This window comes from Tarenaya hassleriana, unplaced genomic scaffold (genome assembly GCF_000463585.1).
Source record: "Tarenaya hassleriana unplaced genomic scaffold, ASM46358v1 Cleome22, whole genome shotgun sequence".
Taxonomy (NCBI): Eukaryota; Viridiplantae; Streptophyta; class Magnoliopsida; order Brassicales; family Cleomaceae; genus Tarenaya; species Tarenaya hassleriana.
The window spans coordinates 115,495-137,464 of NW_010965541.1; the positions used below are offsets into that span (position 1 = coordinate 115,495).

The 21,970-nt window shown below is 32.1% G+C and overlaps 2 protein-coding genes across 3 annotated transcripts; both read right to left on the reverse strand.

Moving 5' to 3' along the window:
* Positions 1-9,356: 9,356 nt before the first annotated feature.
* Positions 9,357-13,820, reverse strand: LOC104814783 (ALBINO3-like protein 3, mitochondrial). Of its 2 annotated transcripts, none has more exons than XM_010542966.2 (14): positions 13,455-13,820; positions 13,084-13,190; positions 12,825-12,952; positions 12,464-12,535; positions 12,178-12,279; positions 11,970-12,026; positions 11,755-11,820; positions 11,257-11,304; positions 10,750-10,929; positions 10,611-10,666; positions 10,392-10,509; positions 10,170-10,256; positions 9,710-9,819; positions 9,357-9,623 (listed from the first exon to the last, which is right to left on the reverse strand). In XM_010542966.2, the coding sequence occupies exons 1-14, from the start codon at positions 13,808-13,810 to the stop codon at positions 9,512-9,514; spliced, it is 1,599 nt and encodes a 532-aa protein (XP_010541268.1). In that variant the 5' UTR covers positions 13,811-13,820; the 3' UTR covers positions 9,357-9,511. The 2 variants fall into 2 exon arrangements, with proteins under 2 accessions (XP_010541268.1, XP_010541269.1); XM_010542967.1 differs by having other exon boundaries at positions 13,084-13,202; positions 13,455-13,545.
* A 4,748-nt stretch (positions 13,821-18,568) lies between these two features.
* On the reverse strand, positions 18,569-21,459 carry LOC104814784 (rho GTPase-activating protein 1). The gene is made up of 5 exons (XM_010542968.2): positions 20,694-21,459; positions 19,911-20,031; positions 19,720-19,839; positions 19,405-19,635; positions 18,569-19,304 (listed from the first exon to the last, which is right to left on the reverse strand). The coding sequence occupies exons 1-5, from the start codon at positions 21,206-21,208 to the stop codon at positions 18,798-18,800; spliced, it is 1,494 nt and encodes a 497-aa protein (XP_010541270.1). The 5' UTR covers positions 21,209-21,459; the 3' UTR covers positions 18,569-18,797.
* Positions 21,460-21,970: the final 511 nt, after the last annotated feature.

Below are 21,970 nucleotides of genomic sequence, written 5' to 3' on the forward strand. Positions count from 1 at the left end.
CTTTTTATATATATGTGTCTTTTTTGTGTGTATATATATATATATATATATATATATATATATATATTCCTTTTATTTTTAATTAGTTTGTTTTCTAATCTCAAACATTGTGGTTTATCATTTTAGTCTCGTAATCAGAGATTAGAGATTCAATGTTTGAACGAGAATTAGTTTGAATGTGTAAGATTTAAAAATGTCGGTTAATAATTTAACGTCGTTTAGAATAGTTTGTGATCAATAAAAAAATAAGTTTGTTTCCTTTTATAATTTGTATTTAACTATATTTTTACTATTTGATAAAATAACATAGCGAATGTTTTGATAACAAATTTTAACCAGCCAATAAAATAATACAGAAATTTTTTATCTTAACCTACTAATAAAAGAATTCAGAAGATTTTGTTTAACAATTTTATTTTGATATTTCAATGATATACTTTAAAGTTGAATTTTGGTATTCGAAAAATTTGTTTCGATGTAGTTGACAGTAAAAGACTTTTGGTCTAACTCGGGTTTTATGTTCCTCCGATGCCCGATGACTTACGTGGCATCTCTGTTTCCGCACAGCGAAGAAACTGCTCTGCCTTCCCCGGTGTCTAAATCGGAATTTTATTAAAACATTGAACTATAATTTGATAATTTTTTTAATAAAAGTTAGTGTATTTTATAAATTTAAATGATAATATAATTTCTAGATTGTTCGGAAAAATTAAGGGTACTTTATAAATGAATAACTATATCCGTTGTGGATTTACGTCCCTCTAGTATTCAATGCTTTGCCTTGTACATAGTTTTAGTTAATTGGATAAACACATGCATTTCTGTAAACCCTTTTATTACTTTCGATCTTATAAATCATTTTAATTTATTACTCTTTTTTTATTTTAATTGATTGTCATTTAAGGTTTTTTTTTTCTGTCAAAATATTAACCTTGTGCTTCCGTCCCTCCGGTGGATACATAAATCATAAGCATTTATGTTCATTAAAAGTTAGGGCCAATGTTCTCCAAAAGATAAGTGAATGTATTACTTATCATTTATATTTGATATGACTGCGGAAATCTTATTATATTCTATTTTGGATTTATTTTTTATTAGGTAAATCCCATGTAAACGAAAAATTTATGTATTTTTTTGTTTACCAATTAAACCTTATATAGTATGATTAACCCATAAAATCCCGAACTTTTTAAAAATTCGCCAAAAATCCCCCAAATCTATCAATTCAAACAAAAATGATAATGTGGCAATGACATATCTTCCAAATCATAAACACATCATCATAATTATGCCACATCATCATTTCAAATAAATTTTAAATTAAATAATTTATTTAAATTAATATATATACATATAAATTCATATATATATATATATATTAAAAATAAAATTATTTATATACATACATACATAATATACAACAACATCGCATCATTCTCAAATTCATTTGGGGTATACATACATAATATATATATTAAAATAAAAATAATTATAACTAACATATATACAATATATATTAAAAATAATATGTATATGTATATATATTATTTATAATATAATTTATAATATATATATATTGATTATAGATATGTATATATATTTTATTAGTTATAAGTAATTTTATATTTAATATATATATATATGTATGTGTGGATTTGTATGTATATATATATATATATATATTAATTTAAATAAATTATTCAATTTAAATTTTATTTGAAATGATGATATGTGTATGATTTGGAAGTCATGTTATTGCCATATCATTATTTTTGATTGAGTTGGTAGATGCGGAGATTTTCGGCGAATTTTTAAAATGTTCGGAATTTTATAGGTTAATCACACCAAATATATGGTTTAATTGGTAAACAAAAAAATATAGAGTTTTTTCGTTGACATGAGAAGAATACAAGATTTTTTCTACGATTCTTTCTTTTTTATATTAGGATTTTAAATCTAATCTATTATTATATTCGTAGTGCCCATAAAAAGATTTACATGTTTTGCAATTTTTAACATATATCATAATTACGCTATTCATCTGTTTCAGACCCAATTACTCAAATCCTAAAACGATTTTCGGATTTTCTCATAAACAAACCGATTTCACACATTTTTTTAGTTTTGGGATTCATAAATGATTTTTGAAGGGAAAAAACAAACAAACACAAGATTAAAAGTCAATACACGAGGAGACAGGCGGTCGAATCGATTTCACATGTCTTTTATTTTCTGATTATATTTATTTAAATTAAAGTTGTTCCGCTTGACAGTCTTGGTGACAGCTGCGCCTGCGCACATACGCTTACTTTTATTTTTGAAAAATATCATTAAAAAACATTGAATTTATAAAAGTTTTCATGAAAAAAAATTTAAACTTGTAAATTTGAGTTTATTTACTTTTTTAACAAAAGTAAAAAAACCCTAAACTTATTGTTTTGAAATTAATTTGTTGGCATTTACTGTATTGATCAAATTGTCCTACGGATGACGATGTAGCATGTCCAATTAATGAGACAGTAAGCCTACCTCAACTAAAATAAATAGTATATAAATATCTAAACTTTTATAATAACTAGGCGAGATCGCGCGGGTGTTTTTTTTATTTTATTATAAAGATTTTATATATAGATTTAGTAAAAAAATATATATATTATTTGTTTGATTTAGAAGAAGTATTATCATAATATTAAATTGTTGTAAAATATGTATTTAAATAAGTAAAAAAGTGAGAAAATATGAATAGCATTATGTAAAAGATTTATAAGATCGATATGAATTATATATTATGGATGTCCTATTGTTGATTTGTTTTTTTAATCTTTATAAATATATGTATGTGTACATATATATTTATGTATATATATGTATTTATATTTTTGTACTTTTATTTGTTATGAATATATCTATATGTATATATATATATATTATATCTTTATTTTTTAATGGAGTATAAGTCTTTTGTTAATTTGATTTGTTCTGTTGACCTCATGTATTTATTTTTATAATTTTGTTTTTACTTTTAAAACTCTTTGATAAATATCTCATCTTTACGCCTTCGATTTGAAGCAGAATACGAAGAAAACCACCCTTGAAAAATTATAAATTTAATTTTTTAATGTAAATTTTTTTTTCGCTTCGATTGTAATTCCACAACTGATATAAAGGTTTTCAGTTTAACTTCACATTACGTAGAGTTTTGTTTACCCTAGTCGGTCCAGTTTCGTATTTCGTTTAGCTTATCTTTATCGTTGAGGGATTTAAATTTAAATAAAAAATATAGTTTTTTTCATGCACAATAAATAAATAAATAAATGTGAAGTTTAGACTTGCAGACGTGTTTCTTCTCATAACAACAGATGAACCTAAAATGATAATTACCAATTATAAATCAACGAAAATATGAACAATATCAATAACACCACCTTAAAAAAAGTAGAAATGATCAAACATTGTTCCGAGAAGTTAAAGACACGTTTATGGAGAATCACTGTCACAATTTTCACAATTCAGAACCATATTTTGAACCAGTAAGGTTGTTCCTCCATTGCTTTTGTTTTCCACCAATTGTACTGCTCTTGTGGATCGAATCTCAAAAGATACATGACAAAACCAAATACCAACTTAGATTTTACTAAGAAAAAACAAAGATAGAGTAGAATCGGTGGAGACAGAGTTGACATAACCGGCGAGATGTTGAAGAGTCGACGAACCTTAGATTTGTTGGAGAGACTATTAGGGCTTACGCCACGATTAAATGACTTCAACACATCAAATGACTTCACAAACAGAAACCATACATGGAGAAGCATATGAACATTGAAACATATCGATATATACATCCATCTCATACAAACGCAAAACTTGATAAATTATATACATTTAAAAAATTTCGTAATTATATACAAAATCTTAAACTATTAGATTTTTTTACAGTAAGTTTTTTATTTTTTAGATCTCCACTTTACATTAGCAAATCATAAGGTGTCTTATACTTATTTAATATATGTTAAGGTTTTTTCTGTCCTTTTTTACAAACACGTGTTTAGTTATGAATTGGGTTAATATATGGAATACAATTAAACTCATCGATTCATTGATTTATTTTGTTATTAGATCTGTACCATCTTCCATAGATTTCTCTCACTTCATTTTTTCTTCTCATATTTGTGAATTCTTCCACTTCTATATGCATCCATGTTTCTGATATCAAACCAAATTTTCAGATTTCCATGAATTAAGATCCTACGCCATCGACCGATTCAGAACATTTTCTCAAATCCATTCTCTTCTTCGTCTCTCTCTTCTTCCGCAATCTCTCACCGACCTCTCCCCTCAGTCGTACCGGTCTCTTTCTCCTCCTTGCTCTTCGTGTTTTCCTCAGAGTTTTCTTACCCTGGGTAGAAACCCCTTATTCCCATTTTCTCGGAGATAGTTTTAAGAAAGATTAGATTATATATTTTAATGTTGACTTTAATTCTTTATATTTTGTTTATAGATAATGATGTGTGGAATGATAGAATACTTGTTTCATAAAAATTATTAGTAAGTTTAATATAATACAAATATTATTTAATATATTGAATCTATAAAATATCTATAGATTTATATGTATTTTAATAAATAGAATTTTTTTTTGTTTTTTGCATTTGGAAACTCAAAAAACCTCTTTCATTATTGTTTAAGTGAAAAAATACTATTCAAACTACTCAATCGCATATTGTCTTAAATTTGGATAATTGTTTTTGGATTTTTTTCGATTTTATGTCATATATATTTAGATCATCAACTTTCAAAAAAACTTTCATATAGATATACGGATTTCAAAATTTTTACAATTTATTTTTCTAAAACTTACCATAAGCATACATCCTCTTTAACTCCGTTAATTATTAAACGAATTTAATGATATATCATTGTTATGTGGGTTAAAAATACCGTATCATCATTATCATGTAAATTTAATAAACAAAAGATAAATATAATAATTTTTATGTTCATACAAAATAAAATAATAAAATATAAAATAAATATATACGTATATATATATATATATATATTTCCATTTTATCTAATATTAATTTTATAATATGTTATCTAATGTTATTTGTATTGTGATCTAAATGAAAAATATGTCTGATATGAATGTGATTTGCTCGATATGTTCCCATACTTACAGGAATGTGATCGTCCGAACATAATATAATTTGATTTATTTAGGAAAAAAGAAGTAAATGATATATGTGGACGTTAATAAACCAATGAAAATATAGTAAACTGTCATTGTAAATTTATTAAAAATTATTTCTATTTATACATTCATAAATAATAATAATAATAATAATAATAATAATAATAATAATAATAATAATAATAATAATAATAATAATAATAATAATAATAATAATAATAATAATAATAATAATAATTTATGTCTATTGACTACTCTCTCTGTAGATCTTTGAATATTCTCTTGATGTCTAAGATTTACTTTGATTTAATATTTCTTTTGATTTTAACATCATTATTTTCATTGATTTAGGGATTACATATGATAAATGATTTTTGTAAGAATAAAAATATAGAAAGATTAATTTAAAAAAATCATTTTTAATTAGTAACGTATATATACATATAAATCCATATAAACGTATATACATACACATACAAATATATTCATATTTCTATACATAGACATACATATATACACAAATACATATGAATATATGTACAAACATATATACACACATGTACATATATATAGATATATACATATATATACACAAATAATTATACACATAAATGCATCTATATATATACATACATACGTAGCACACACACATATATATACATATACACAAATTAAAAATTAAAAATTTAATATAAAAAATACATACATACATACATACACAAATATAAACACATATACATGCAAATAAAAAGTAAAAAATAAAAATATAAACATATATATACATACATCCATACAAAATATTATACATATATATATATACATATACATATACATATTTTAGCAACTCGTCATGCACAAAATGAAGGATCCAGCAAAAACTTTAACGCTCGATAATATACAGACCTCAGTGAAGCGAGACCTAACCTATTGCAGAGCTTAAGCATGTAAGTAATCTCTAGATCAGTCAACACAGTAGCGAGAAGCAATACCGCATCGGCACCCTTTAGCCCGAGCATAGTACATTTGGAATGGGTCTACGACGAAGGGGCACTGCAAAAGTAAGAGAATAAAAGATTATACACATTTCATTACAGAAAGTTATCATCACTGTCTGAAGTACCCAATGGGGGGTTTCAAATTAAGTATAGACCTTTACACCGGCACTCCTTATTGCTTCCAATTTTTCGAGGCCTCCCTGAAGAAGAACCGAATCAAGACAGAACAGAACTCTTGCTGTCAGCAAAGCTCAAAATCTGAGACATGATAATAATAATAATAATAATAATAATAATAATAATAATAATAATAATAATAATAATAATAATAATTTATGTCTATTGACTACTCTCTCTGTAGATCTTTGAATATTCTCTTGATGTCTAAGATTTACTTTGATTTAATATTTCTTTTGATTTTAACATCATTATTTTCATTGATTTAGGGATTACATATGATAAATGATTTTTGTAAGAATAAAAATATAGAAAGATTAATTTAAAAAAATCATTTTTAATTAGTAACGTATATATACATATAAATCCATATAAACGTATATACATACACATACAAATATATTCATATTTCTATACATAGACATACATATATACACAAATACATATGAATATATGTATAGACATATATACACACATGTACATATATATAGATATATACATATATATACACAAATAATTATACACATAAATGCATCTATATATATACATACATACGTAGCACACACTCCATATAAACGTATATACATACACATACAAATATATTCATATTTCTATACATAGACATACATATATACACAAATACATATGAATATATGTATAGACATATATACACACATGTACATATATATAGATATATACATATATATACACAAATAATTATACACATAAATGCATCTATATATATACATACATACGTAGCACACACACATATATATACATATACACAAATTAAAAATTAAAAATTTAATATAAAAAATACATACATACATACATACACAAATATAAACACATATACATGCAAATAAAAAGTAAAAAATAAAAATATAAACATATATATACATACATCCATACAAAATATTATACATATATATATATACATATACATATACATATTTTAGCAACTCGTCATGCACAAAATGAAGGATCCAGCAAAAACTTTAACGCTCGATAATATACAGACCTCAGTGAAGCGAGACCTAACCTATTGCAGAGCTTAAGCATGTAAGTAATCTCTAGATCAGTCAACACAGTAGCGAGAAGCAATACCGCATCGGCACCCTTTAGCCCGAGCATAGTACATTTGGAACGGGTCTACGACGAAGGGGCACTGCAAAAGTAAGAGAATAAAAGATTATACACATTTCATTACAGAAAGTTATCATCACTGTCTGAAGTACGCTTCCCCGATGGCAGCCGCCGGAATCTTCCACGGCTGCATGGTTAACGGATGCGACGACTCGATCCTGTCGCGTTCTCTCCTCACAAGAAATCCGATCGCGATGCCGACATCAACCTCTCCCTCCCCGTTAAGACGCCGAAGATTCGGCGGACATTGGAGTTGTCGGAGAGAGTATCAGGGATCGATCAGGGCACGATTGGGAAGTAAAATGTCTGTGAATTTTTAAAGGATATTTAATTCTATGAAATTTTTTTATGGTGTTGTTTTTCTAGGAAGAACAAATTATAGAAGTCAGCGAAACGATCCAACGTCCCAACAATAAAATAACAGTCAATAAATGTATTCGAACGTGAAACATATGTTTCTCAATAAAATTCTATAACCAAAATTTTTATGTAATGTTTTATTTTATTATTTTTATGAAGATAACAAATAAATTTAAAATATAATATATAAAACTAATGATAAATTACATTCTAGATTTTTATATTATGGTTTATTTTGTTATTTTTATTAAGATAAAATCAGCAAGATCAATTTTTAAATTAAATATAATTAATAATATTTCAATACTATATATAATATAAATGAGTTTATTATGAGATTTTTAATTTTAATTATTTATTTAAAGTTGATGTACCTAATGAGGATTTATAAACCAATCAAAATTTAAAAAATTGACATGTAGAATGCTTAGGTGTCTTCGCCACAATCCTTTAAACTCCTTTATTAATATATATAGATATGAGATTTTTAATTTTAATTATTTATTTAAAGTTAATGTACCTAATGAGGATTTATAAACCAATCAAAATTTAAAAAATTGACATGTAGAATGCTTAGGTGTCTTCGCCACAATCCTTTAAACTCCTTTATTAATATATATAGAATGTAATGTTTTATTTTATTATTTTTATGAAGATAACAAATAAATTTAAAATATAATATATAAAACTAATGATAAATTACATTCTAGATTTTTATATTATGGTTTATTTTGTTATTTTTATTAAGATAAAATCAGCAAGATCAATTTTTAAATTAAATATAATTAATAATATTTCAATACTATATATAATATAAATGAGTTTATTATGAGATTTTTAATTTTAATTATTTATTTAAAGTTGATGTACCTAATGAGGATTTATAAACCAATCAAAATTTAAAAAATTGACATGTAGAATACTTAGGTGTCTTCACCACAATCCTTTAAACTCCTTTATTAATATATATAGATTCTATATAAATACCTGAATTATAAAATTTCTATATCAATATCTGAACTTTTAAAAATCTTATATATAATATCTAGACTTTTAAAAATTTTCTTAAATAAATATAAATTTCAGGTATTTTTTAAATAAAAATAGGTGATGTTATTAACAGATTTCAGTTTTATTTGGGAGTTTTTCAAAAGTCTAGATATTTATATAGAATTTTAGAAAAATCCAGATATTTATATAGAAATTTTATACTTCAGATATTTATCTGATATTTTTGTAAAGATTTTCTTTAAATAAAAAATATATACATAAGTATATATATTATAATATTCATATTACATTCTGTGTACCTTTTAAATCCTTGACACTTGCTATTACCAGAACCGTTCATTAATCGTTAATATCAAGATGAAATACCCTCTTCCTCTTAACTGTTTTTTCATATCACTGCACACAAATATATACAAATGCACGTGTAGCCATTAGTTATATGAATAAGCAAAATCGAGACTTAAAGAACATTAATCAATAAATATATAAAATAAAATCAAAAGTATAACTTAATTCATAAAGTAAATACAAGGGAAAATCCCCAAAAAAATAGTGACCACTTCAATTATTTTAACGAACCAAATAAAAATTATTATTGTTATAAAGAAGCACGAGAAGAGACTTTGATGTTTCAGCGTTCCTCTTCACATTGTTTCAGCAATTCCTTGAAGGAATTGTCGTAAGCGACGACTAACCTCAAGTACTTGGCTGCCTCATCTTTCCGGCCTTCATTGAACAAAGCGCTGGACAAAAAAACACGCAGAAATTTCTCACACACTCTTTTTCTTTATCATCTTTATATGAATACATCACAATATGAACCATTTACCTTGACAGAAGTACCAACGCATCAAAGTAATGAGCTTTGCTCTTCGGGTCATCGGGTTCTTTCATATTCGCAACCCTTTCAAGGTGTGTGATTCCGTCCGGCGTCTTCCCCTGAAATATGTTATATATCCATTCAAGACATAAACATGATCAAACCAGACAAAGCTATCTATCCAACTTAACAGCACTTGAGTCATATATATATATATAGATGAGGCCAAGAGAATGACAGATCAATTGGTAACATAGATGGAATCCAAGTACTTGAGGACTTTGCACTCGTGATCCAATGAGATATGGGTAACAAGGTAAAGCTTTGGAATATCACCAGAACCCATAATGTGATTCTTGCAACTTGCAAGAACAGAAGTAGCAGAACAAGATTTTTTTTTATAAAAAAGCATGATAATGTATGATACCAAGCTGACAAGATGTGAAAAGAAAAATGACGGAGGAAGCACCTGGCGTATATTGGAGACACCTGCCCATTGGGACGCAACTATTAAGTTATCGACATCTTCGACTTCTGTTGGACAAGCAGCAAGAAGCTGAAAGATAGGGATCATATCCAATTAATAGGGTAAAAAAAACTATAATACCATTAATATCAGATGTCGAGAAGAAAATCCGAAAGGGTAATCCCTATGACCGTTGTAAAACCAGTGGGATGACATATTTCAGACCTTGGAAGTAGCACTCTCCAAATATTCAGCAGCTTCAGGGAACTGGTTCTTCTGATATAAAGCCTGGCCAAGGGTGATCATACCTTTCAAATACTCGGGATCTTTCTCCAATGCCAGTCTGGAAACCCGCAAAGTAAATGTCACAGGAACAACGACGACAACCAATTTCAAGGAATGTTTTTTCAGAATGATGACAAGAAACTACACAAGGTAAGTTACCGTAATAATGGAATTGATTTTTCTATATGCCCTTCTGATAAATATTTCACAGACAGCTGTTAAACATAAAAAGATTAGAGAGGCCATAGCGTCAACGTCCAACTACGTGGAAAGTTCTTGATCATCATCCTCGACTTACAGAAAGCAACTCTTGAGGGGTTAAGGTTTGTGCGGATATGATGCGTCCTTTTGCAGGTGGATCCACAGATTTCGCTTCATTCCCATTTGTTGATTCAACGTTTCTAGTCTCCTTTTGGACAATGTCATTTCCTGATAGACCCAATTTAGCACGTACTGTCGGATGTTTGAGGAGAGATTGCTACAAAGCCAATGCAATATATGAGAAACCGGGTGTGTGTATAGGTATATCAATAGAAACATAAATACTATATATACATCAAATATAAATTATATAATAAACATTAATGAAGGCAAGATAGTGTTCCCATTTTACACAGATTCAAGTCTAAAGAAATCACCGTTACCCATTAAGTTTCTCCAGTTTTCATCACATAATTCGTTTAAATGAGTTTTATTAGAAGCTTCATTCTATTTGTTCCAAGAAATTCCTGCCCAGTACAGGCGATAAACCTGAGGCTGTGAATTTAGCACAAGTAGATCTTAGATCACAATCATGAAAACCAACCTGGGCTATGCTGAATGACAAATTAGTAGTCCAGTAAACCAGACTTCCCTGACAAGAAATAGTCAAACAAAAACTCGATGAGCAGAAACAAATTTTCTGATCAGATAACAGAAGAAATTAGAAAAACCGTAACTGAAATAGTGGAACAGAAAATCTCTCTTTTGTCAGGTATTAACATGAAATTGATAAAGGTAGCTCTAACTTTAGCTAGTTCACTTGGGTTAAGAATACTACACTTATCTATTTTCTGATTATATATGCACAAAACTCGAGGACTTGCCCTAAAAAAATCAGGAATAGACATCATGCAGTGATAAGAGGACATGCAAAATCAGAAGGAAAATCATGCTGCACATAAAAGTATAAAAATGCCCGTAATTGAACAAGTTTAGTATTTCAAATAGACGATTTTGGTAAAAACCTCGTTCTCTCTAATATGCAAATGGTCAGTAAAATGTAAATTTTACAAGAGGGAGATAGTATTAGAGACTAATTTACCTGAGGCATCTGGTATGCAAGGAAATAAAGCAAAAATGTCATAAAATTTAGAAATCTTTTGTAATTCTGCAAAAGAAACCAAAAAAATACATTAATTGCACTTCCTAGGAAAATTAAGTAACAAGCATAAAGAACCTTCAAATTTTGCATACTATCAAGTCAAGACAAATCATGTGGGTTGGCTGACTACTATTACGCTGCTAAAAAAAACTCACTTTGGCCAATTCCTCGAACTTATCAAATTTGTGAACCGAGGATCCCGCAAAAATTATCTGCATAAGTTACAGTAGAAAAAATATTAAAAATCAGGAACTTGGAGCATGGTAATATCATGAGGAAAGAATCTTCATCACATGGAATGTGGAAAGGGTTAGCAGTGAGTCAAGGTTTGATCCAATTACGAAAACAAACAACACCAAATACCTGCACGTTGGTGTAATGCAAACCAGCTATAAGAAATGGGAAAATTGGACCAAAGAGGCCATTGGGAATTTCAGTCAAATTCTGGAACCATAAAGCCCCACCCTGCAAATCATGGAACAAAAGGTTCGAGCGTAAGGATATAAGAGTAGGGCAAAATGTTGGTAAAAACATTTACTATAACATTGACTAAATGCTGTCCAGAGCTTTCCAGCTAGACCAGAAATACACAAGTTGTGGCGAAGAATAAGTAATATCAAAATAAATTTCAAACACAATAACTACTTACACAATCAAAACCAGGATGATGATCCAACGACATTCTTCTAATGCTAGTTATCCACAACAAAAAACATGACACCTGCAGGCAGAATAGCAAGGAGTAAACCACAGACCTTTTTTTCTCACTCAAAGAGACAGTTATGGAAATATGCAGTAATTCTTTGAATCAAATACTTGGGCAATTGGCTTTTTTTTGCACTCAAATTCATCGGAAACGACAGATTCAATTCTGTGCCCAAAGAAAAGTAGCCATCTAAAGTTCAGGATGGTAATCCTAAGGTAGATTAGATATAATTGAATTACTCAATCATCGGAGTGGAAAGCCAGATCAGATATCTTAGAATCCAGAATGTATATTAGAGAATCACCTGAATGGAGAAATAAGCAGGAATCCACAAAAATGAAGGGCACCCAATTGCTTTTCTTTGTTTGCGGAAAAGCACTAACTGATCAATGACACTCCTTCCTGAATTTCGAGGCGGCCAGAAGGGCGGTACTACAAAACCATCGCCAAATCATTAGCATATTGGCGAAATGAATGAAACCCGCAGAGGATGGTCAGACTACCAGCCAGAGATCTACCATTTCTAAGTGAAAAGCCATGAGAAGTTCAAGGGAAATGCTCACACTGAGGTAACAATTCCGATATTCTTTTTGTTTGCTTGAGCTGCAAAACCAGTATGGGAACCAAAGCCATTCTGAAAGCCATAGTCGACGAAATAATCACTACCCACCTGGCAAGTCATCTGAGGCAAATTAACAAAACCAATAAATTCTCCAAACCCATCACAAATAAACCAAAACCCTAACACGAATTATGATCTAGAAAAGCAAAAATGCATACGCCGCAGCAAATTTCCCAATCTAGGCGGTGGAGTACAAACCCTTCATGATTTTGCACCATGAGTTGCAGAGAAGAAAAAAACGAACCAATCGTTTTGAAGCAGAAAATATTTTCTAGGAAACCAAACAAAAAAGCGGCGAATGTTCTCTCTCACCACGGCAACCCAGTGAGATCATGGTACGAATCAAGCAACGAGATCACATGTTGAGTCAAAAACCCTGAGCTCTCTGCACCAGCTCCGATCACCTCGCTGCTGACTTCGACGAACCCTAGCTGGCCATCAGTTCCCGCACCATTGACCGATTCATATCCGAGTCGAGTCGGCTCCGAGTCCAGATCGGGTCGAGCAGAGAAGAAGCGCGACAGAGGAAGCTCAAACGGGGGGAGTGAGTACACGCGCGGCGACGGCGGTCCGGAGACATAATGAGGAGAGAGAGAGACAGCGGAGAGAGAGGAGGAGAGATGGCGAGATCGGCGGAGATGGGAGAGTAAAGCCCTACAAGTCGCCATGAACTGTACGGACGACCCCCGCAGGGTTTTAAAGCTAATTTCTTTATATAAAGATTCCGAAATGCCAAAAATATGTGAAAAATACTAAAAATGTTCAACAAGGCATTTTTCCACATATCTTCGAGGATTAGATCATATGAACAAAATACCTGTATAATTATATTAATCATAATGTTAAAATTTTGATGATTTTATCAAGTGATTAGTGTGATATGTAAAGCATAATCATAGTGATTTGGTGTAATCATCATAAATTTAACGTTATCAACAATGTGATCATATAGTTATTCTGGTCACAGAGTATTTTGGATATTTTATCTATGACTAAAACTGTTTATAACAAAAAATTAATCTATGAATATATATATATATATATTATTTGAACAAAAGGTAATATGGATTTTATTTATATAAAAATATCTAAAAACCGTCCTAATTTTCGTAAGAATACCAAAACAGTCCTTCTATTTCAGAGAAATATCAATTTGTTGTTAAATCGCAAGAAATATTACCGATCCAAATATTAAATCGTTAACTATAAACCGAAAACTGTATTTAGGACAATGGAGAACAAGTGTATTTCTTATTGATCTCTTTCTTGAAAGTATACAAATGGAGGAATCCAAATGACCTATTGAATAGAAATCTCGAAGTTACTGTTCACGTATACAGTCGGTGTGAATAGTACCGTATATATGAACAGTAAGTCAGTATAAACAGTAACGGTGGGTTCCACCATAAATATGTTTTATTTATAACACTCCCCTTTGGAGCCACCGTTAGTAAAGTATAGTTGCGTGTTTTGGTGCTACCTCATTAAAAACCTTATCAGTAAAACCCAATGGGATAAAATCTGATAAGGAAAAAAGAGTACAGCAACACGCTCCCCTGAACAAGACATCAAAGCTCCTATAAATGACGCATCCCAATAATATATATATGCTTCTTAAACACCATTGTCGGAAGGGCCTTGGTAAACAGATCTGCTGCATTGTCACATGATCGTATATATTTGACTTCAATCTCCTTATTCCTTTCAAGCTTCTGGATGTACGCGAAAAACTTCGAGAGGGATATGTTTTGTTCTGTCACTTTTGATGAATCTTTCCTTAGTCTGTGCAACACAAGCAACATTATCTTCAAACAATACTGTTGGAGCTTGGACCACTAGCCTTTTGAATATGTTGAGATAATGATCTCAACCATACTGATTCTCGGCTCGCCTCGTGTAATGCGATGACCTCAGCATGATTAGTTGATGTAGCAACTAGCATCTGCTTTTGAGAACGCCAGACTAACGCGGTTCCATTGATTGTGAAGACGTAGCCTGTTTGTGATCTGCCTTTATGCGGGTCTGATAAATAACCTGCATCTGCAAAACCAATAATTTTTTATTTTGTGTTTTTAGGGTAAAACAATCCAATATCAATAGATCCTTGAAGATAACGAAATATATGTTTAACCTCATTTTAATGTCTTCGTGTTGGGGTAGAACTGTATCTTGCTAATAGATTGGTAGCTAATGATATATCCGGTCTAGTAGAATTTGCAAGATACATAAGAGCTCCTATTGCAATTAGATACGGTACTTCAGGACTAAGTATCTCTTCATTATTTTCGCGAGGACGAAATGGATCTTTTTCAATGTCCAATGTTCTATTTATCATCGGGCTACTTAGTAGATTTGCATTATCCATATTGAATCGTTTTAGTACCCATTTTGTATAATTTGATTGATGTAGAAAGATTTCACCTTTCAAATGTTCTATTTGTAACCCAAGACAATACTTAGTTTGTCCAAGATCTTTCATTTCAAATTCTCCTTTAAATAATTGGATGCATCCTGAATTTCACGGGTAGTTCCAATAATATTTAAATCATCAACGTATATAGCAATAATCACAAACCCAGATATCTTCTTCTTGATAAATACACATGGTGATATAGGATCATTTGTATATCCATTTTTCAATAAATGCTCACTCAGGCGTTTATACCACATACGTCTTGATTGTTTTAGCTCGTACAATGATCGTTGTAATTTGACAGCGCATAACTCTGTGGTTTTGATTTCAATATTTCGGGCATTTTAAATCCTTTAGGGACTTTCATATAAATATTTGTGTCAAGAGATCCATATAAATAAGCAGTAACAACATCAATGAGACACATTTCTAAATTCTTTGAAACTACGAGACTAATTAAGTATCGAAATGTAATAGCGTCCATAACAGGAGAATAAGTTTCCTCGTAATCTATTCCTGGTCTTTGGAAAAAATCTTGTGCGATAAGACGAGCTTTATATCTCACAATTTCATTGTTTTCATTTCTTTTACGCACAAATACCCATTTACATCCAACAGGAGTAATTTCTTTCAGTTTAATGACAATATGTCCGAATACCTTTCGCTTATTAAGCGAATCCAATTCAACCCGTATTGCGTCTCTCCATTTATTTCAATCTAATCTCTTTTGACATTCCAAAATAGATATGGATTCTGGATTTTCATTTTCATCAATTTTTTTGATACATTATAAGAGAATTTATCATCAATTTCTTTGATTTCTTTTCGATTCCATAATGTACCATTACTGATATAATTAATTGAGATATAATGATTTTTATTCTCTAGATTTGTACCATCATTACAAGGTACTTCATTTCTTTGATTTGGAACACGTTCCTCCGAATCGAGCATTTCATTTTTCTTGGGCCCTTTGCTTTTTCGGGGGTTTTTGTCTTTAGAACCAATAGGTCGTCCACGCTTCAGGCGTATTTTGGAATCGTTTGTCGAATTTTCTTTCGTTTGTTCTTTCGGAATTTCAATCCGAGCAGGAATATTTGCAGCATCTATATATGATCTTGTTACCCTAGTTGTATCTGCAAATGCATCAGGTAACTGATTTGTAACATTCTGCAAATGTATAATCCTTTGAACTTCTAGTTCTCGTTGTTTTGCTGGGGGATCAAAGTGGGATAATGATGGTGTACACCAATTAAGATCATTTCCATTTTCCACCATTCTATTATTTTTCTCCCCCTAATGATAGGAATTCATTTTCATTAAAATGGCAATCAGCAAAACGAGCCATAAAAACATCTCCAGTTTGTGGCTCAAGATGTCGCATAACGGATGGCGAATTGTACCCAATATATGTTTCACGTCTCCTTTGTGGTCCTATTTTTATATGTTGAGGTGGGGAAATCGGGATATATACTGCGCATCCGAATATTTTGAAATGCGATATATTAGGTTCTTGACCAAATGTTAATTGTAATGGAGAATATTTATGATATGCACTTGGTCTTATATGAATCAGTGATGCAACATGCAAAATAGCATGACCCCAGTTAGAAATGCGTAATTTTGTTTTCATTATCAATGGTCTGGCAATAAACTGGAGTCGTTTGATTAATGACTCTGCCAATCCATTATGTGTATGAACGTGTGCTGCTGGGTGTTCAACATCAATACCCATTGCTACACAGTAATCATCAAAAGCTTATGATGTGAATTCTCCAACATTATCAAGCCTCACTTTCTTGATCGGGTACTCTGAGAACCGTGCCCTTAGTTTAATTGTTTGGGTTAGGAATCGGGTAAATGCCAAATTACACGATGATAAAAGGCATACATACAACCATGTGCTTGAAGCATCAATTAATACTATAAAATATCGAAATGGTCCGCATAGTGGATGAATGGGTCCACAGATATCACCATGAATTCTTTCTAAAAATGATGGTAATTCATACCCGATTTTAACTTGTGATGGTCTAATTATTAATTTCTCTTTAGAACATGCATCACAAGAAAGGTCATCCGATTGAAAAATCTTCTGGCTTTTCTATGGGTGACCACGAGAGTTTTCAATAATTTTTCTCATCATAATGGTACCAGGGTGACTCAATCGATCATGTCAAATTTTGAATGTATCAGTAAACTTCCGTTTTACTATGACATGTGATTCAATCACATTGATATTAGTATAATATAATCCCGAGGATAGAGTGGGTAATTTTTCTAACACATACTTTTGTCCCGAATGGATTGAAGTGATATATAAATACTCAGTGTCATCCTCATTCATAGTTTCAATATGATATCTATTTTGTCGGATATCTTTAAAACTCGATAAATTTATTTGGGACTTGGAGGAAAATAATGTATCTTTTACTGTAAATTTTGTTCCTCCTGTCATTATGAAATCGACTCTTTCAGAACCTTCGATTATTTTTCCATTTCCATATATAGTATTGACATTTCCTTTGTTTATTCTTAGATTCAAAAAAATATTTTTTGTCTTTCAGTATTGTATGTATTGTAGCATTATTTACCAAACATATATCTCCTCATCGGTCTGCAAATTTAGCCATATTCATTTTCTTTAGCTGTGGAAGAGTGCTCGTACTGATAACGTGTTATGAAATCGGAAGAAATATTAACGACCCGTATATTACATCGTTAACTATAAACCGAAAACTGTATTTAGGAGAATAAAGAACAAGTTTATTTCTTATTGATATCTCTTGAAAGTGTACAAATGGAGGAATCCAAATGGCTTATTTATAGAAATTCCTCACGTATACGGTCGGTATAAACAGTACCATATATATGAACAGTAAGTCGATATGAATAGTACGGTGAGATCTACCATAAATATATTTTATTTATAACACAATTTTAATTTTTAAACCGTATAAATAGTTCGCAATTAAATTCGCCCAAAAAATAAGGAAAAACAAGCACGTCAAAGTACACGATGTTAACATGGCTTGGCTTTCACGAGTAGACGACTTCTTAAAGAAACATGCACGGACCGGGGGAAAATCGTCCGGTTAATGCCGTTAACCGGTTCGGTTAAGGATCGGTACGGAAGGTTCAACAAATAAGAAGCCAATTTCAGACATTGAACAAAAAGGAAGAAACTTCACAAGAAGAAGAAGAAGACGGCGTGGTTCTTAGAGTTTTATTCTGTTATTGATTCATCGCCAAGCTTCAATACGCTCAACCCTCGAGTTTACACGGCTCAAATTGCTCAATCCCTTCATCTTGTCCACCTCAAACTGTACCGGAAGGTATGGCATCACTATAGTCGTCTTCCTTCCATTGTTTACCAGACCCGACTCGCTCAGTTCCCCGATCTCACCTTTCCCCCCGTCGTTCTCCGAATCTAATGGTGATTCGTCATACACTGCATCTTCTTCATCTGATATCTCTGCACGTTCTGTGTAATGGTTCTTCTCATGGATATAATAGTAGCCTTCTTGATTACCTTCGGTTTGCTCTCTGGTATCTTCCTTTTCCTCGACGTTAAACGTCAAAGACTGAGACGGGCTTTCGTGGCCACTCTCGTCGGAAGGTTCTAGACGGAATCCGGGATTCAGGTCCACGACCGGATCTTGCCTTTCACGTAGAGTTCTCCCGATTAGTGTCTTGAGAAAGTTCATCACTTGTACCACATACATCAGTGCGGTCAACGGATCAACCATCTATGGCAAAAACCAGAAGAGATTCTAGTCATCATCATCATCCATCGTTCTTGAGCATGATGGCACGGAGAAAGAAACATTCTTTTACGGGGGCACTCACCTGTGTCATGTTCGGGGCGAAAACCATGGCTATGTTACGAGAATTCATCTTGTTCAGATGCTCATGCTGGACAACGTCTGCCATTAGATTAATCGCCCAATCGAGCAGGGAAGCTTCGGTGGGGGGTAAAACCCTAACGAGCTCAACGAACTCCTCTTCTGTCTGGCACTGCATCACCTGCTCAGGCGACAAAGGATCAAGAACTCCACTCGGGAGTTCCCTGAACCACGCCTGAAACACCGGCATGTCAATTATCTCGAAGTCTTGAACGTGCCAAATTCAGTAGAAAATTTTCCGGGAAGAGAGTGAATATACCTTGATAAGTCCGGCTAAGCAGTGTATATCAACGCCCTCAGGTATAACTCCCCGATTTAGTTGCTCCCTGACTGCCTCCTCCTCGCTATTCTCGGCCGTGATTCTGAAAATTCCCTCTGCCTGAAAATTACGATATATGTTTCCTTAACAAAGAATGTCAAGAAAGACAGAACAGAACTAAGATTACCAACCTGCAAGCCGCCTTGTGTGTATAGACAGTTCTGCATCAACAAGAGGATAGTAGGAACGCAGTTTCCTCTTGAATCATATGATAATTGCATGGATTCTGTTGATACCCCAAAGGCTGTTGCACTGCAAAAGTGATCAAAATCCTCCAAACCCATAAGAGAGAATCATCATCCGAGAAATCTAAATAGAAAATGCCATAAGCGAATGCAGTGAGAAAGAAAGTTTGGCACTTTTGTCATGTATCGGTTTAACCAGAACAGATCACAAATACGAAGAATCCGGGTCAAGATTTGATTACGGGACATGGTACTAAATATAATGCCGGAGAGGAACCTAAAAACCTCGAGAGATCGAAACTAGCTTCAAGTCCCGGAACTATGACATATCTCTTCTCTTACGCTTCAACTGATCCTTACCGGCGATAAGCAAACAAGAAGTGATCAGGCAATGTAGCGCAAATGCACAAGTCTTGATCATGAACATACACAGGGCATATAATTGGATGCCCGACTTAAAATGGCCATAATTTTGAGATATATCAGATATAATAGAGACTCATTCTGCATCACAAGTGAATACAACCTTAAAGCCGACGCCTTTACAATCGCTAAGTTGCAATCCTCAATTCAAGATTTCTTGGGCATTCTGCTCAGTGAACTCTGATGAAAACTAAACCAAGGCCATTGAAAGAATTGTTCTGCATTATCGACCATTATAGGCAGAAACCTTTGAAACCCTACAGTGGCATTTCAAGAACAGGGAGTAAAAGAAACTCGACAATGTACCTTGCGCTGGGAGCTCTTCTGGGGACCTCCGGCTCGAACTCATCCGGCAAACCCAAGAAGCCATTGAAGCGGTCGAAGGTTACGTGTGCCACGTGTCGGACGTTGGTTGGCCAACCGATCTCCATGGAACAGAACTCCCTCCGGTTGCTCTTGCAAGAGACAAGAGATCTCCTGAAAATGGCAACCAGAAGAGCCAATAGAGAGAGCTGATCCCCTCCGTCGCCGCCGGTGCTTCGCCGCAACTGCTGTCGTTGTTCCGCGTCTTCTGCATCAAGACCCGTCAAGCTGGAGCCTTGAAAGTCAACATCATCCGCGAATCCCGGAACTGGGTTTCTTCTCCGGTGGTCGGAACCGATTAGGAGCGGCACCGCGGCGGCGGCATTGGACCGGGAGGCGTAGGATAAGGAAGTGGGTGTAGGAGAAGAAGAGGAAGAGGCTGAAGAAGCGGAGGAAGAGGAAGAAGAAGACGGAGAAGCACCGCTTGGAGACGCAGGGAAATGAAGGACCTCAGTCATGGCGGTTCCAAAGGGGAAAAAAAAATCCCGACCTTTTGTCAAAAAAAAAATCAAAAGAGCTTTTTGATTCAAATCTTCCGAGGAAAGAGAAGGGTGAGATGTAGGATATTGCAGAGAATTCTGTGCTGGAGTTGGATTGAAGCAATGTGGGTCGCAGAAATCATAACCAATTTCTCTCTGTTCTTTGTTCTTTTCTGGGTTTGAGGATTGAAGAAGCAAACCACAAGCCGAGAGAGAGAGAGAGAGATGGGTAGATTTGGTGGGAAATAACTGGAAATGTTGATTAAACCCTAATCAAAGGGATTAAATTAAGGGTATGGGTGCTACTTTTTAGTATTAAAAAATTTCTATTCTTGAAGACAGTGAGACTCAAAACCACATACAAATTTTGATTTCAACAAAAGAAAATATAATTCCACAAATACATTAAAATCGATGAAAATGAGAGTTAAGTAATATAACATTAATTTGGTAAATAATGTTTTTTGCGTTAATTTAATTATTTTACATATAAAAAAAGCCGTCTACAAGAAAAAACTATGAACCGCAGCAAAATCACCAAAAAAAGTGTCACGAGTTCAACATAAACAAAAAACGATTTTTTCAAAAAATATGGTGTTGCACTTATAGTCTAAAAAGGAAATTACTCTAAAATAAGGATTTTTTTAATTTTTGCACAAATTCAGTTTTTTATTTTATTTTTTCAATTAATAAATATGATAATTCAATTAGTTCATAGTGGACAGGTTGTGACGATCACAA